This window comes from Phodopus roborovskii, unplaced genomic scaffold (genome assembly GCF_943737965.1).
Source record: "Phodopus roborovskii unplaced genomic scaffold, PHOROB, whole genome shotgun sequence".
In the NCBI taxonomy this organism is placed as follows: Eukaryota; Metazoa; Chordata; class Mammalia; order Rodentia; family Cricetidae; genus Phodopus; species Phodopus roborovskii.
In genome coordinates this window covers 155,131-172,901 of record NW_026126638.1, presented here as the reverse complement: position 1 = coordinate 172,901, position 17,771 = coordinate 155,131, and the positions used below count along the sequence as shown (strand labels likewise).

The 17,771-nt window shown below is 44.1% G+C and overlaps 1 protein-coding gene across 1 annotated transcript; it reads right to left on the bottom strand.

The window, feature by feature from the left end:
* Window positions 1–1,243: 1,243 nt before the first annotated feature.
* Necap1 (NECAP endocytosis associated 1) lies at window positions 1,244–15,725 on the bottom strand. The gene is made up of 8 exons (XM_051207938.1): window positions 15,593–15,725; window positions 7,355–7,455; window positions 7,099–7,203; window positions 6,254–6,335; window positions 5,444–5,552; window positions 4,836–5,016; window positions 2,024–2,126; window positions 1,244–1,633 (listed from the first exon to the last, which is right to left on the bottom strand). Exons 1-8 carry the CDS (start codon window positions 15,685–15,687, stop codon window positions 1,585–1,587), a joined length of 825 nt encoding a protein of 274 aa, XP_051063895.1. The 5' UTR covers window positions 15,688–15,725; the 3' UTR covers window positions 1,244–1,584.
* Between the last annotated feature and the right edge of the window lie 2,046 nt (window positions 15,726–17,771).

The following is a 17,771-nucleotide window of genomic DNA, read 5'->3' as shown; positions in this document are numbered from 1 at the left end:
CATAAACCAAAAGATGAAAAACAACCTTTTTTTCATATCTTTAATCACCATTATTGCACCAACACAGCATACGCTTTATATACATATATCTTCATTTTCAATTTTCAGCAATTCAAATACATAATATATTATCATCTTAAGAATACAAAGAACACAAAATGGAGGAAGATTGAGAAAATAGGTTTCCCAATAGTTAGTCATTATATTGTCTATATTTTCCTCTTAGTGTTTTATTGGAACCTTAAACATCCTGCCATGGCTCTGCAAGAAAAGAGCTGCCTGGAAAGGGGAGGTAATAGGGTGGGAGGGAATGGACCCAAAGTCTGGAAAAGCTAAGAAAATTATCCAAGAGAAATAATGTATTTGAAATTAAATATAAGGACCCTCTTCAGGCAGAACATACATATTCAAACAGGTGCTCACAGAAGAATGTAAATCCTCCCAACCCCTCCTCAAATTGCCCAACAAACAAAGTGGATAGTACCCAGACCTGAACAGGGCTCTCTTCACAGCATTGTAAAAGGAATGGTGGGCAGAGGGAGGGAAAAGTGATGGGACTGTAACTCGCTTTAAGATATCCTAGCTGGGTATCAAAGCCTGGGGCAAAGGCTGTCACAGGTACAGCTGTGGTTTAGCCTCCTTCACACTGACAATTATATAATAGCAGCTTTCTGTGGAACAGCTAAATAGACTACACGAAATGTTTATGAAAAGGGATCCAAACCAGGCAGCAAGGCATGTGGGTACTGCATAAGAGCTAAGTGCTTCTACTGCTCTGCTCTGTACATCAAGTTAGACTCTTACGTTCGGGTCAAACACACGGTGAGTAAAGTTAACGCTATACATGATATGCAGCAAAAACAATTCTGTAGATTACAACTTGGGAAAGCTCAGCCGCATGATCCTCCTTCATCTCAGAAATATCCACTGTCAAAGATGCTGCACTATTCAACAAGTAGAAAACAGTGAGGTGCCACCAACACAACCTTTTACCAAAGGAGAAGACATGTAAACACTCAAGGTGATGGTGCTGGGGCTCACTGGATGCTCACTGAATGGGAGAAGCCAGAAGGAGGCCTTACAGGAGAGCCCTGGGATTCATACGGCTCTTTCTGCAAACCTACCCCCATGAAAATCCTAACTCTGTAAGTACTGAGACCAGCCTGCCCATTTTTAGTCTCCAGAAGGCATTTGTCTCCAGAAATTGATAACTGGGGCATCACAAAGAGATACACAGGAGTCATGAGATGATTCTGAAATAAATTCAAGAATTTACAAATGTTTGAGGTCACTCACACTCTCAAAGTTGGCCTTCTGAACTCTGCACAGTCGGCCAGTGTGATAGTTTCCCGCTACTCCCCTGCCTTGGTTGTGAGCAGGAAACAACAGGTGGTCTCCTGGCATACAGCAAGTAACAGAGGTAACAAAATAATCCAGCCTGAAAGCAACAGAGAAGCTACGGAAAAGATTGTCCACTGATTTTGGTTCTGGGAAATGAAGCGGTCCCTCAACTCCCTCACAGAATGGTGCCCTCAGGGTCATTTTTATTCTTCAAGTGTGTCCTTAACATCATGCCAATGACACTCAAAACTGGACCCAGTTGGATGGCTGTGGTGCCTGGTTCGGAACAGAGCTGCAAGACAGGGGAAGAGACAGAAAGCCAAGGCGGCACATGAGTATAAGAGTCCAGTCAGCCTCTCCCGGCAGCTTCCCCCCACCACCACCACTCCCACCCAGCATTTCTTCCTGGACTCACACTGAAACCCACAAGGTGGCAGCTGCTTCCCTGACTACACACATCCTCTACAACAGTGATTCTAACCTGTGGGTCACAACCCCTATGAGAGCTAAATAACCCTTTCACAGGAATGACATATCAGATATTTGCATATGCTTCATAAGAGCAGCAACATTACAGCTATAAAGTAGTAAAACAACCTTATTAAAGGGTCAGCGTTGGGAAGGGGGAGAACCACTGGCCACACCCTAAGGGACAGGCTGTTGGGTGCACTGTGCCCATTACCTGGATGCAGTGCTAAAGTCTCCCCACAAGTCACTGCTTGTAGAAACTGGAGCTGGTGCTGAAGTCGTGACAGGAGCAGGGGAATCCAGATCTAAAAGGATATCTGAACAATTGGGGGAGGGGGTGTTAATTATACGTCCACAGGGAAACCTACGTCACAGCACTCAAAACTGGAGACAGTTCAGATGCCCGTAGGTAATGGTTAAAACACTGCAGTAAATATGTACACTTGCCAACAAAAGGGAAAAAATTCCACATCGGAAAAAGCCAATCCATTGACCTAACACTCCTAAAGAAATAACTTGATATGAACACAAAGCAGATGAGAGATTGCCAAGGGTCAGGGATGGGAGAACGAAGGCTCGGAGGGGTGTGGCCATAAAGGGTGACACCAAAGATTCTTACAACAAGGCTGGAGAGATGGCTCAATGATTAAAGCACGCACGCACGCACTCTCTCTCTCTCTCTCTCTCTTAAGAGCTGCTCTTGCAGCTGGGCGTTGGTGGCACATGCCTTTAATCCCAGCACTTGGAAGGCAGAGGCAGGCAGATCTCTTTGAGTTTGAGGCCAGCCTGGTCTGCAGATCTAGTTCCAGGACAAGCTCCAAAGCTACACAGAGAAACCCTGTCTCAAAAAACCCAAAGGGGGGAAAAAAAATAGCTGCTCTTCCAGTGGACCCAAGTTCTGTTCTCAGCCCCTAAGTCTGTGGCTCACAACCATCTCTAACTCCAGCTCCAGGGGCTTGATGCCTTTGGCCCTGAGGCACCTGCACTCACATTAAATATAATAAATCTTAGCCAGATGTTGGTGGTGCAGATTTAATCCCAGAACTTGGAAGGCTGCAGGAGGATCTCTGAGTTGGAAGCCAGCATGGTCTAAGGGAGTAAGTTCTAGAACTACACAGAGGACTCTGTGTTTAAAAAAAAAAAAAAAAAAAAAAAACACCACAATAATAAATGTTTGAAAAGACAGAAAGTGATGCAGACTTGTTCTGCAGCCTCATGCCTCACTGTCACAGTGGATCCACACAAAACCAAAGCCACCTACCTATGCACTCATGTACACAGATGAGAAACTTGATTAAGATTAGAAGACAACGTCAACATCAATGGCAATTAAAAAAGTTTTGTACAACGTTATCAGTGAGGAATACTGAACAAAGAAGACACCAGAGTTTTTCAGTGTTTTTCTTTTTCTTTTTTTAATTTGAGGCAAAGTCCCAATAGTTCAGGCTGGCCAGGAAATTACATCATTTCGGGTGACACTAAACTGCTTCTACCTCCAAAGTGCTGGGATGTGAGGTGTGTACCACCACACCTGCTTCCCTTCATTAGTTCTTATGACTGTGCATGAATCGCGATAATTTTCAAAATAAAGTTTAATTTAAAAAAAAATCAATCTTCAACTGTATGGTCACAAGGTTTTAAGACATTGCATTTATATTCCCTCCTTTGATGAAATAGAACTAAGGTGACCCCAGAACACAGGAGGCAGAGGCAGGAGGATCTCTGTGAGTTCAAGACCAGCCTGTTCTACTGAGCAAGTTCCAGGACAGCCAGGCTTAAACAGAGAAACCCTGGGGAAAAAAAAAAAAAAAAAAAAAAACCTACCAAACTCTAACACCTGGTTTTCTAATATTAAATGGGTAAAATGCCTGGTTCTCTAATATTGTGTGTGTGTGTGTGTGTGTGTGTGTATGAATATACACATAAAACATGCACACGCCAGCCTTGGTTACACAGTAACATCCCCTCAAATAAAAAAGAAAAAGAAAGGGATTCCTTTGACTGCTAACAGTCTCACTTTTGAATGAGGAAAATACAACCACACCTGTTTTTTACGGCTGGCCAGTAAGGACAAGCACAAACATTTGTCTGGTGGGTTTCTCTTTAAGCAGAGGCCCGCAGCTCACAACGGACCATGCAGGCTCTGACTTTAGATCCTCTGGCTTCCCCAAGGACTGCCCTGCATGTATGGCTGCCACCTCGCTGAAGATGACAAACGTGAACAGACGAGATGTGGTCTCTTCATGGAACAGCTACTGTGCTCCAGGAGCTGGGCTAGGCACTGTACAGCATTCACCTCACGCCTGGGCAGTTTTTCTCCTCCACTTTGCACACAAGCACACTGAGACTCAAAACCTTAAGTAAGCCTGTGGTGGCACACTCCTAACCCCAGCACTTGGAGCCAAGCAGCTCAGGGATGCAAGGTCATCTTCAGCTACACAGCACATTCAAGGCACCTGGGCTACATCAGACCCTGTCTCAAAAAATAAAATTAATTGACAGTAAATAAGTAACTTTTTAGAGAACTTGAGTGATGTTTACTAAGCACATCCAGACATGAGTAGGAAAGCCACATTCAAAACCATGTCATACTTCTGACCTACAAGCCTTTTAGCCTCTAACCAACAAACAATGAAGGGCAGAGGCCTTCTTTTGCCCATTATTGTATTAGTTTTAATTATGTGTATGTGTGACTGTATGTGGGTCTGCACACGTGAGTACCTGTACCCTCAGAGCCCTCAGATGCCCTGTAGCTGCCTGACCCCGTGGGTGCTGGGAAGCACACTCACAACCCTATCTGTAGGAGCAGCACTTACACTTTAACCATCTCTTCTCCAACCTTTTAAATAACCATGTTGTTTTTGTCAAAGTACCTACTAGACACCACTTCACCAGACAAAACTGGCCCCTTGCCAAAATCACCATGATGGTTCCAAAGCAACTTCCTAGCAAAAACTTCTTGGCAAATGGCTATTATCCATTTAATCCATAATTCAGTTATTTTCAAAGTTAAGTATGAGATTTACCTGCATCATTGCCTCCATGGTTAGATTTTGGAATAGGCGGTGGGGTGACGTGGTTGCTGATGGCAACTGAGGACGGTGGGGGAATAGTGACTTTGCCTCCAGGTGGAGGTGGTAGTAAGCTCAGGCCCCCAGTCCCTGTGGCCCGGGGCTTAGAAGTACCTCCTTTCTTGGTTGTAATGTTCTGTGAGAGAGAGAGAGATCACTAACCTAAAGAACAATGTTTTTAAAAAAACTGATCTCAGCCGACATACACCCTTAATCCCAGCATCCAGGAAGCAGAAGCAGCCAGATATGTGAATTCAAGGTTAGCCTGATCTATATAGCAAGTTCCAGGCCAACCAGGGCTATATATAGTGACACCTTGTCTCCCAAAAGAAACAGAGGCTGGAGAGATGGCTCAGCAGTAAATAGCACTGGCTGCTATTTCAGAGGACACAGGTTTGAATCCCAGCACCACCTACAGCCGCTAACAGCCATCTGAAACTCCAGTCCAGAGGATTCAACACCCTCTTCTGGCCTCCACAGACACTGCATGCCTATGGTGCATAAACATATATGCAGGAAAACACCCATACACATAAAATAAAATAAACAGAAATCACACTTACCCCAATACTCAACTTGATGGTCTGTCCTTCCTTGAAGCCTAAATCCAACTTGGGGCGATTATCTGTTTCCTGAGATTCTTTGGAAATCTCAGTTTCCTGCTTCACCCACCTTTGGGGAAATAATTTATCTCAATTTAGAATTCCCTAAAGAAGCAGGATCTTAAACAAATCTGGCTAAATCTCACTCAGACGAACTGAACTTCCAGAAAGATATGAGAGGAAAAGGAAAAGAATATGCCAGAGAGGCCAGCTGGGTTCAGACTGGGGAGCAACAGGGAATGCATGTATACACCCCTCCCAACAGTCCTCAGCCCTCGGCAGAGTACTGCCCCAAAGGAGACGTGCCAGTTACCATGTTCTTAGAGTTGCCATCTCTGGGCTTTAAGTTTCAGGGTTCTGAGAATAAAGAGAGAGAGCTACACTGTCCTAGAGACAGGAAGAGATATGGTGCCAGGTGCTGCTCACTACAGCTGCTCACTCAGTCTGGCTGAAGAAAATACATAGGCACAGAACACGCCAGCAGCATACCTGGCACACAGCTGTCCATGGACAGGTTGGCTGCTGCCGTGTGCCACCCTCCAGCACCTTTTTAATAGAAACGTCAATTCCCCACGTCACAAACAAGCATGAACCCAAACCACCACACAAGGACTAAAATACATTACAGGCTGTACGGATAGACAAGAGCAGGTACAAAGATAAGGAAAAAGTAAAGGACAGACTACTGAATAAACCACATGGAGAGAGAAAGTAGAAGCACCCCCAACCCCTACCTATTAGCCCTGAAATCTAAACAAAAGCTTCACTCACTTGAAGTGATCTTGCAAGGAAACGTTAAAGTCAAAGGCGTCCCCCCGATCGGTGAAGCCAATGCCAATGAATGCACTACGCCCTGTGAAAAGGAGGAATCTCAGAAAACGTGTTCCTTATGACAACTTCTGCCTAACAGAGACAAACATGTCACACAAATTGCATAAAATCTGCTTAGTATTTTCTCACAGACCGGCAGTCAGCAGATAACATGCAACTGAATGAACCAACTCTTCCCACAGCCTGAGTCTGACAATGAAGTTCTACTGAAACACAGGCACATCGACTTGGACAGATGTGTCTGTGGCCACTTGACCCTGCAACCACCAAACTGGGAGCAGTTACAACTTGGCCCAAAAAAAGCCAAAAATATTTATTGTCTGGTTACCGACCTATTAAATAATATGAGGAGGCTGGGCATGGTAGTGCATAAGCCCAGCAAAGGCGGGCCAATCTCTGAATTCAAGACCAGCCTGACGTACTGCAAGCTCCAGGCCAGCCAGGATTACAACAGTAAGGCTCGAAACAAAAACCAAAAATTGCAGAAATGGCTGAGAACTACAGCCCTCAAAAATGGATGATCCGAGACAACGCCATCAAAAGCCACGCAGCAACTATAACAGGGTCTCTTCCCTTAAATAAGCATTTTGACTAATTGAACTTAAACTCAATTGAGCTTATGCTCCTGTCTACAAAATGTTAACCCCTTCCCTTCGATAGCCATAGTAAGTTTGCAAGCAAGGGAAGCAAAGTTGTCAAAAGGAAGAGAACTGTAACGGACAGTTTTATCCGAGCTCATTCGCTATTTCCTGACCGCACCCCACCAGGGACCCCAACTCCCTCACCGGTACCATCCTGGATCCTGATCACAAAGTAGCGGCTGGAGTCTGCCACCGTCTCCACAGCAATGCCAGGGTACTGCTCTACTGGTGCCTGAGCAAAGAGCTCCCCTAACAGCAAGAAAGAGACCTCCTTGAGCAGAAGAAAAGCTAACTCCAATTAACAGGTATTTGTCCATGCCAGCTCTCGATTTGAGGGGACTGGCGAGTACACCAACCCCGCCTCCCCCACCACCCCGTTTGAGAGGGCCCCTGAACCTACCTGAAACTTTATCTTCAAGTTTGATGTAGGCGATCTTCCCTTTTGAAGTGATTCGGAGGCGGCCAGTCCAATCAGGCTGGTCTAACTTCCAGTCAGATGCCCTGTGAAAACAGCAAGCCTGAAGCCTCAGGTAATACAAGGCTGGTCTTGAACTCAGAGATCTGCCTGCCTCTGCCTCTGCCTCTGCCTCCCGAGTGCTAGGACTTCACTGGCCATATCTGTTTTCCTGGGCTAAAGGGCCTTTTCTTTCTGCCTACTAAATAATCATGAGAAATTACTCAAGTTCCCCTTAAACTAGGGCCTCATTTCTAATGTATAATGCAGACGTGGTGGGGTAGGCCTACAGTCCCAGCACCAGGGAGGTAGAGACAGGTGTATTTCTGTAAGTTCTACAAATCAAATTCCAGGGCAGCCAGGGCTGTTACACAGAGAAACCCTGTGATAGTCTGAATAAAACTGGCCTCCATAATCTCATAGGGAGCAACACTATTAGGAAATGTGGGGTCTAGAGAGATGGCTCAGAGGTTAAGAGAACTGACTGCTCTTCCATTAGTCCTGAGTTCAATTCCCAGAAACCACATGGTGGCTGACAACCATCTATCATGAGATCTGGTGCCCTCTTCTGGCATGTGGGCATACATGCAAACAGAACACTGTATGTGCAATAAATAAATAAATCTTTTTAAAAAAGGAAATGTGGCTTTGTTGGAGTGGGTATGGCCTTGTTGGAGGAAGTGTGTCACTGTGGGGACAGGTTTTGAGGTTTCCTTTGGTCAGGATACTGCCCAGTGTCTCTGTGTCTGACTGTCCTTCTCTCTCTCTCTCTCTCTCTCTCTCTCTCTCTCTCTCTCTCTCTCTCTCTCTCTCCCTCCCTCCCTCCCTCTCTCCCTTTCTCAGCTACCTCTCCAGCATCATATCTACCTGCACGCTGCCATGCCCTCCACCATGATGAAAATGGACTGACTCTCTGAAACCATAATCGAGTTGTATCTCTTCACAGCAATGAAAACCCTAACTAAGGCAGGAGTTGGTACCAGGGACTTCTGTGATTGGCCTAATCATGTTTTTGTGTGGGGAAATTTGTACTTTGTCACTTTGGGTTTGGAAAGCAGTAAAATGCTTTAAGCACTTCTTAGTGGGCCATGCCAGTAGGAACATGGAAGACAGAGGTGTTAAGAGTTATTTGAGGGCTGGAGAAATGGCTCAGCAGTTAAGAGCGCTGGCTGCTCTTCCAGAGGTCCTGAGTTCAATTCCCTGCAACCACATGGTGGCTCACAACCATCTGTAATGAGATCTGGTGCCCTCTTCTGGCCTGCAGGGGTACATGCAGACAGAATAGTACACATAAATAAAGCCTTTAAAAAAAGAAAAAGTTATTTGAACTGACTCAAGAAGTTTCAGAGGAGGAGACTCTTAGTATGTTGCCTAGAAATAGTTCTCGAGATATTTTGGTGAAGGAAAGTGGCTGCCTTTTGCCCTTGTCTGAAGATAATACCTGAGGATAAAGTGAAGAGATTTGGATTAATTCTGTTAACAAAGGAAATCTCAAAACATTCTCTGCAGTGTGGTCACTAGTGTTCATGCTTATAAAGACTGATAATGAAAAGGAGCACGCTGAGCAGGGTAAATAACAAAATCTAAATTCTGAGGAGAAAAAGAGCACCAGGAAGCAGAATGGGACCTGCTTCTGTTCAAGGAGATAAGTGGATTGAGAAACGGATGAAGGGAGTGGTGACCTCGGGGCAAGACTGCAGCTAAATTTCCAGAAAAATTTAGAGCCAGGTGTGGTGGGACACACCTTTAATCCCAGCACTGGAAAGGCAGAGGCTTGGGGATCTCTGAGTTTAAGGCCAGTGTGGTCTACAGAGGAAGTTTGGGGACAGCCAGCTTAGGCAGTGAAGGACAGAAAGCTGGTGAGGACGAAATTGAATGAGGAGACTATGTTCCAGCTCTAGCAAGCAGCAGAATTTGGCAGCTTTAGCCACGTCTAAGGATAAAAGAACAAGCCTCCATGCTTAAGGAAAGTCACTGAGGCCAGGAATGTGTCAGCGGTGTCCCTGAATGGAGGCCTCATAGTAGAGAGGCCATTACATGAAGCTGTGAAGTCGAAGCCTGGGTTGCCTTGGAGACCCTAAGATGCTGGAGATGCCAGAGCTGGGGACGCCTGCGAGGAGAGATGCTCACAGGGAGTGGAACCAGCCCAGGTGAAGGAAGTGTGCTGCAGTCAACAAAGCTGAATGGAGTTGGAGACCTGAAGAGCGTTTGACATCAGACATTATAGAGTCCGGAGTTTGCCCAACTGGTTTTCAGTCTTGCTTTGGTCCAGTATTTCCTCACTATGAGGCCCTTAATTTGAGTCCCAACACCAGAAAACAATAAATAAATAAATAAATAAATAAATAAATAAATGCTAAGCTGGGATTCAAGGTTTATGCTTTCAATTCTAGCACTCAAGAAGCAGAGGCAGACAGACCTCTGTGGTTCAAGGCCACCCTATTCTACATAGTAAGCCCATCTCAAAAAAGAAAAAATACAATTTTCTCTTATGATGCTACTCTCCTACCTATAGATGACTTCTACCCAATGGTGCTTCATTACTCGGGGAACAACAAAATCCATCTGCCAAATGATGTGGCCTGAGTGACAGAAGCTTCCAAAATCACTAACCATATATCTTTCACTGATTTTAACCAGTATTTACAGGGTACTTATTAAGTGGGAGGCACCACTGTAGATGCTTGGGATATAACAGCAAACAAAACACTCTCCCCACTCAGAAAGTTCACATTCCAACAGAAGGCAAACAACAAAAAAGGAAACGTAATAAATAACAGTATCAGTATCTCGGGTTACTAGTTTAAGGTGAGAGGGAAATGCAGGGGCAGATAAAGTCTAGGAGTACAATTGGGGCACAGGTTACAGGATTTAAGAGCGTGACCAGGAAGCTGAGAGCAGAGCTCAGTGGTCAGATGCTTGTACAGCATTCACCAAGCCCTGGGTTCAATCCCCAACACCGAAACAGGAGGCAGTCAGGGTAGCCTCACCAAGAAGGTGAAACATTAGGCAAAAATTGGCCCAAAGGTTGTGGCGATAACCACCTGCTCCATAGGAAGAGTTCAGGTCTGACACTGTAAAACTGGCCAAAGCCTCCCGCTCAGGGGGACACTTAAAAAGGTAGAGCAGGTGAAGGACCTCTTCTGGGTGCCTGAGGGAAAACCCTGTAAGCACTGGGCTAGTGCAAAGGGGCTGAGGTAAGCGCACGCTTGCTGGGAGAAGGAAAGAAAGGCAGACCGTGCAGGGCCTTGTGAGCCACCGGAAGCACTGCAGCTCTCACACGGAGCGAAAAATTAGCTGCGCCAGGTATTAGAAAGACATGTGACTCAGTCCTTCTTGGATTCTAAAGGGATCACTTTGTCTGCTGTGGAAAAGAGATGTAGGATGTGATGGCTGAAGCAGGGCAATTAGTTAAGAACACTGTAATAAGTCATGAGAGGCGCTTGCATGGAAGACACAGGAGCCAAAGCCACTGGCTAGATTCTAGATGAATCTAAAGTAAAGGCAGCAGGATTCTCTGATGCTAACGTTAGGTGTAGGGGCCAGGAGAAAGAGAAGTCAAGGTAAACCCCAGACTGTTCTGCCAGGGCAAACAAGCCACAATGGCTAAAATAAGGAAGGCTAGTTGTGGACCCTGTCTGGGCAGATAGAGGTTGGATTTTTAGTATGCTTAATTTGAGACATCTAGAAGCAGACAGCTGAGTATATGAGAGCAAAGTTCAGGAAAGACATCTGCAATGAAATTACCACTGTTTATAAACCACCTGAAAACCCAAACACATGTTATCTGTGTTTATATGAACCTGATTAAAATCCAATATATTATTTATGACCAAGACTATCAAACATTGAATTTAGATATGTTTTGTTAAGAGTATAGAAAAGGGAGAAATATGTAAATAATTTCTTATGAACCCGAAGACTGCAGAGTGTGGTGTGTATTCGTCAAGTCCTTTAGGAATGAAAAGCAGGAATATTGTGACTTCAAGGGAAGACTCAGCAATACAGGGAGTGTGAGGCTTGCTTGAGCTACAAAGTTAAGGCCCTGACTCGAAACAAAACAAAAACAAAAACAAAAAATAAAAAAGACTCCAAGACTTACAGGCAAGAAAAGTAACAAGACATATCTGAACAAGAGAAAGATTAAAAAACGGTAAGCTAAAAGGAAAAATTAACAAAAAACAGAGGATTTTGTCTTTGCTGTGTTTGGGATCAAACCTAGGACCTTGAGTATGTTAGGCAAGCACTGTAGCATGCAGACAGGGGTCCCAGCAGAGCTGTGAACAGGACTGTAAAATAATCCCTGCTGTGCCCTTCCCTCTTGACAGTCTACCTTTAAAGACTCTCATTCAGATCCAGACTAGAACATTCTACATGTCCTCGTGAATTTTTTTTTTAATTACATTTGCTTGCTTGCTTATTTATTTTGGGGATGGAGGTACATACAAGTCATGAAACACCTGTGGAAGTTAGAAGACAACTTACAGGAATCTGTTCTCTCCTCCTATCATGTGGGTCCCAGGAATCAAACTCAGATAATCAGGCTTGGCAGTAATCACTTTTACCCACTGAGCTACCTAGCTTGCCCCTATTAATTTTTCCAATAAACCACTATTTATTGCAGTCAAACCACTGACAGACATAGCATAAATGGGAAATATTAGGAACAAGCCTATTGATGTATTTTTTGGTCAGGTACCTTATCTATCTTTAAATATTTAACAAATTCTCAATAAATAAATGGATACATGCCAGCAATTTCCTTCATCTTTGATCTCTAATCCCTCTCCCTCTCCAAATTCAAAATAAATGGATACATGCCAGCAATTTCATCTTTGATCCTTACTCCCTCTCCCTCTCCAAATCCAAGCCTAAAGATTCTTGGTTTTGCTGGTCTCCTAACAATACTATAAACAGGCCAGGTGTAGAGAAAAAGCGTTAAGTCCCACCAGCTGGGAAGCAAAGGCAGGCAGATCTTTGCAAGTTTGGAGCCACAGGACTACAATGAGACCCTGTGTAAAACATAAATAAACCTAATTTCAGTTTCTTTTCACCTTACCAATCAAAATGTAATTACAAAGGAGAAGGAAAGAGAGGTAATAGCCATCAAGCACCTACTACATGCCATATACATATTACATGAATACATCACACACATTCTTTTTTTTAGGGTTTTATTTACTTATTATGTATACAGTGTCCTGCATGTATGCTTGCACATCTCATTGTAGATAGTTATGAGCTGCCATGTGGGTGCTGGGAATTGAACTCAGGACCACTGGAAGAGCAGTCAATGCTCTTAACCACTGAGCCATCTCTCTAGCCCCTGTCACACACAGGTGACACCTGTCAACCAGGTGAGTGTATCTTACATGCTAAGTATCAGTATATCCATTTCAAAGTTCAAGATGTGACTTTCCACAAAATAAAAAGTTAAACTTACTTCATTGGGGGTTAAAGGTTTTTTCTTTTTCTTTTTTTTTTTTTTTTTTTTTTTTTTTTCTTCTTCTTCTTCTTTATGTGTACATGTGTACAGGTGATTGCCAAGGCCAGAAAGTATCAGATCCCCTGGAACTGGAGTTAAAGCAGTTTCCAGACTCTCACCGTATGTGCTGGTGAACCTAGGCCTTCTGCAAAGATCACAATGCTCTTAAGCATGGAGCCTTCTCTCCAGCCCTGCTTTTGTTTCTGTTTTGTAATCTAAGACAGAGCCTCCTGTAGCCAAGGATGGCCTTAAACCCCTGATCCACGTGCCTCCATCTCTCAGGTGCCGGGATTACAGATCTGTGCCACCTCTCCCAGCTTCAATTTTCATTTTTCTCTTTTCAGTCACTATTTTGTAAGAGTAAGTAATGGCAGAATGCTCCTTAGATAATTAGAAATGTCAAAATAAGCATAGGGAACAGAAAGATAAAGGGGGAAAAAAATAAGAGACTACTTTGATGGGACAATGGTGTGGCCTGATAAGAGGGTAAAAGCTGTGATGAACTAGAAAGTAAAGGAGACAGTAGCTGCAGGCAGGAGAGTGTAAAAAGGCCTGAAGTAAAAGAAAAATAGAAGGTGTCAATATATATGATATCATTTTGGCAGTCATAACCTCTAAAGGAAGTCATGAGATAGTTTAGTTAGCAGTTCAGCCACTGTTAGCTTGTTGGTTACAGAATCCAACGTCTTCTTTTTAATGTATTATCCGTGTGTGTATGATGTATGTGTGTGGGCACAGGCTTGCCACAATCTGAAATTACTTCTCTCCTTCTCCTTTTACCTGGAATGGGGGGTAGGGGGTCAAACTCCTTCAGTAAGGACTTTACCTGAGATGGCCCCAATTTCTTCTCTCAAAACCTACTATGTGCCAGACACTGTGCTGGTCCTGCTAATCCAAATGGGAAGTTTAACAGACTCGGGTTAGATAACAGGAGCAGAGATGGAGATGAGCATAACATGCTGTGAAAGTCCACACAGAGCTGGCCTAAACCAAAGTGGGTCACAGAGAGCGTCTCACAGAAGTCAGTGTGTGCCTGTGACTGGTCATAATACAGCACCTGTGACTACCAGCAAGAAGCATGCTGAGTTTAATTCCTAGTCAATGCCAGGTCTCACTGATGGATCCCTGAAGGCCAAGAGATTCAAGCATAGGGCCCATGCAGAGGTCTGCAGACACCAACTGGTGATTGATAATGAGCCCCTGCTTAGGAAACAAATGGAGAAGAACCATGACAGTGTGTCAGTCAGAAAAAAAACTAATATTTTATTATTATAATGCTTTAGTTATCCTACATTCTTTCCCATCCATTATAGTACTTAATTTTATGCTCAAAAAAAAAAAAAAAAGAGAACCCTGTGAGGGGACTGGAGAAATGGATCAGTGGTTAAGAACACTTCTCTTGCTCTGGCAAGCAGGGTTCAGTTGCAAGGACCCGTGTAGTGTCTCACAAACATCACTCTAGTTCCATCAAACCTGATGTAACCTTTTGACCTCTGTGAGCAAAAGGGATACACATACATAGATACAGGCAAAACACTCATACACATAATATAAAATAAATAAATACATCATTAAAGAAACAAAAACCTGCTGCTGGGTGGTGGTACATGACTTTAATCCCAGCACTTGGGAGGCAGAGGCAGGCAGTTCTCCAAGCTCCAGGACAGCCAGGGCTACTCAGAGAAACTGTCAGAGAAAGAGGAAGAGAAAGAGAGAGAGAGAGAGAGAGAGAGAGAGAGAGAGAGAGAGAGAGAGAGAGAGAGAGAGAGAGAGAGGAAAAAAGAAAACTCTGGGAGGTACATACAAAGTGCACAGTATACTTACATTACTTTTCCTATTTTACAAATGAGAGAACTAAGGCATGGAGAAGTTAAGAAATTAGCTTATAAATCAATTTAGTGTGCAGGGCTCAGACTCAACAGTTTTCAACACAAATCCCAGTGAATTCTCTTTGAATTCCATTAACATCCTACATCTTCAAGTCCTCAGTCACTGGAATACTGGGGTGTCGGGACTTACAAAGCTACAGGAGAGGTAGGAGACCAAGAGGTAGAAAGGCAGAAATCCCTATATAATCGAAAGCTATAAAGTGGACTCACACACACAAAATCAAAAGGAACAGCTAATCACTGGAAAACAGGATTATATCGTTTGCCCTCTGGCGCGCGCGTGCACAAACACACGCACGCGCGCACACACACAAAAAACCTAAAAGAAATCCCAAATGGTGGATGAGGATGACACTTGTCGAGAATGACAACCGTGCAGATGAAATCAGATCATCATACCATGCAAACTGTGGACAGCAACATTATGTGTGCAGGGAGTGTGCGGGGTGGAGAGGAGGGAGAGCGCGTGCTGTGTGCGTGTGCGTGTGCAGAGGCGCGCGTGGAGGACTACAAGCCAAAGGTCGCAGGGAGAGTAACAGATGGAGCAGGCATGAATGGATGCGGATGACGCGGAGCGGATGATGTGCCAACGGGGATGGGGAGGGCAGGGGGAGGGATGCATGAAGGCAGTACGAAAAGAAAACAAAATAAGAGTTCCAGAAAAACAGAAAAGTCAGGAGAGACGCTGACAGCCTGGGTGAGAAGCTAACCGGGGGGCACCGCTCGGAGGCAACGACGCGGGCCGGAGCGTGCTGCCCAAGGACACACCCGTTAACCCGGCGGGCGCGGGCCGCAGATCCCGCTCAGTACCTGTAGCCGCGGTTCGAGGCCCGCGGCGGGATCCGGTAGACGCTGACGTCAGGCTTCACACACAGCACAGACTCGTACTCCAGCTCGGTCGCCATCTTGGCTCCGCTGGCGCCGCGGGGGCGGGGCGGGGCGGGGGCGGGCGGAGGTGCCCGACGACTTCCCCTGCGTCACTTCCGCTCTGGTTTGGCTATGAACTTCACCTCTGGGCGGCGCTAGTTAACCGAGTCCCGCTAAAACCTGGAAACGCGACTGCGCGAGGCTCGCCATCTTGAGTGATGGCAAAGACAAGCTCCGTGGTAGAGCGCTTGCCTGCCAAGGCCCTGGGCTCTATTTCTAGCGAAAAATTAAAAATGAAAATTCAGTTCTTCTTTAGCCAAGACAAAAAAGTCACTGAGCATAAAGAAAACAGAACAGAGGTTGAACAAAATGAATCTCTGCTGTCTCATTCCATTCTCATACTATAAGCAACTGTCCCATGCAGTCTATTGTCCTCATTTTTTTTGTTTCTTTGTTTTTTTGTTTGGGTTTTTTGTTGTTCGTGGTTTTTTTTTTTTTTTGTTTTTTTTTTTTTTTTGCTTGTTTGTTTGTTTTGCAGTTTTGAGGATTTTATTGGTGACTCCACCATATTCAGGACGGCCTCAATTACAGTGCTAAAAAGCTATCTAGCATTCCTCAGCGTAAGAAGTGATGTGCCACATGTCATGATGGGCACTGAGTCCTGTCAACAAATGTGTTCTTTGTGCTGTAAACTTACAACCCTATAACTTAGAAATGTTTAGCTGGCACAGACTGCTAGGGGCAAAACCAAGTCTGCTCTCATTTTGTCGCAGGAAAATACCAGCAGCAGGCCTTCATCATCTCATTATATTAACAGGTTGACTTACCCTTCTGATTTGTCTTTGTCTGGGAAAGTCAATTCTTAAAATAAAGAATTAGATGTGGCTGGTAAAGTTTTGGAGATTTGCTATGTTTAAATATTGTTGCAAGAAATATAAATTGGTTCAACAGTGCTCTGAAGGGATGTTTAGCAGAACTGGTTCAAATATTAAGTGTGTGTTACCTACAGTTAACAACTGCCCTATTTTTCACTTGTTGATGTTTGATTTGTTGATGTAGTCCAGGCTGGTCTTGATCTCATTATATGGTAGAGAATGACTTTGAACTTCTAATCACCCTGCCACCAGAGTGCTGGCATTACAGACCTATGCCACCACACTCAATTCAAGATTTTATGAGAATCTTGGCAAGCATTCTATCAGACAGAAAGATGATCTATTACTTATTTCCTATTTCTCAATCTATGCTCTCAATTGAAGTCTAGGTCACGTGACTACTCCACCACATTGTACCCTTTCATTTCCTCTTTCTGTATCAACAGTGCTGACAATCGCTCATTGAGGAGCCTGTTCACCTTTTAAGTGTTTTGCATTCTCTCTATCCAAATCTGGTCATCCTAGAGACTTCCCGTTTCATATAAATCATTCTTCCTAATCTTGCACTCCTTCTTGCAATATGTAAGACATGATATACTATAACCAACAGCAGCTTACTCCAAGAATTCATAGTTGATTTATTATTTTAAAGTCAACAAACATAATACAACATATTAGCAAAATAAAGAGAAAACGCACATGGGTCTCCTCCATATCAGCATTTCCCGTAATCTTAATCGCTGTGTCCTCTCTAGCTTGACGATGTTATCTAATTTTTCAGTGATACCCTTGGTTATAGGTGGTGATTTGTTTGTGATAGCAGCTCATTCTCTAGGCCAGGTTACACTTGAACTCAAGGAACCCTCCTGTTATAGCTTCTTGAGTGCTATTATGGGTGCAAGCAACCACACTCACCTCCAGATTTATTTTTGCTTCTGAACATGTATGTCCACAGCTCAGCTCTTACTCATCTATTCCTTAGTAAGATGCCCTGAGGTCTGAAATCTAATTCTAAATACCACTTTCTCTGGAATGTGTTCCTCAACTTTTAAAAAAATTTTTTTTTTCTTTTTAATGTATGAGTGCTTGTCTCCAGGTACCCACAGAGATCAGAAGAAGGCATAGGGTTCCCTGGAGTTGCAGATGGCTATGCACTAGTGTGTGGGTTCTGAGAAACAAAGCTAGGTCCTCTACAAGGGCAACAAACACTCTTAAATATCGCTTCATCTCCTTCTCGCCAGTCTTAA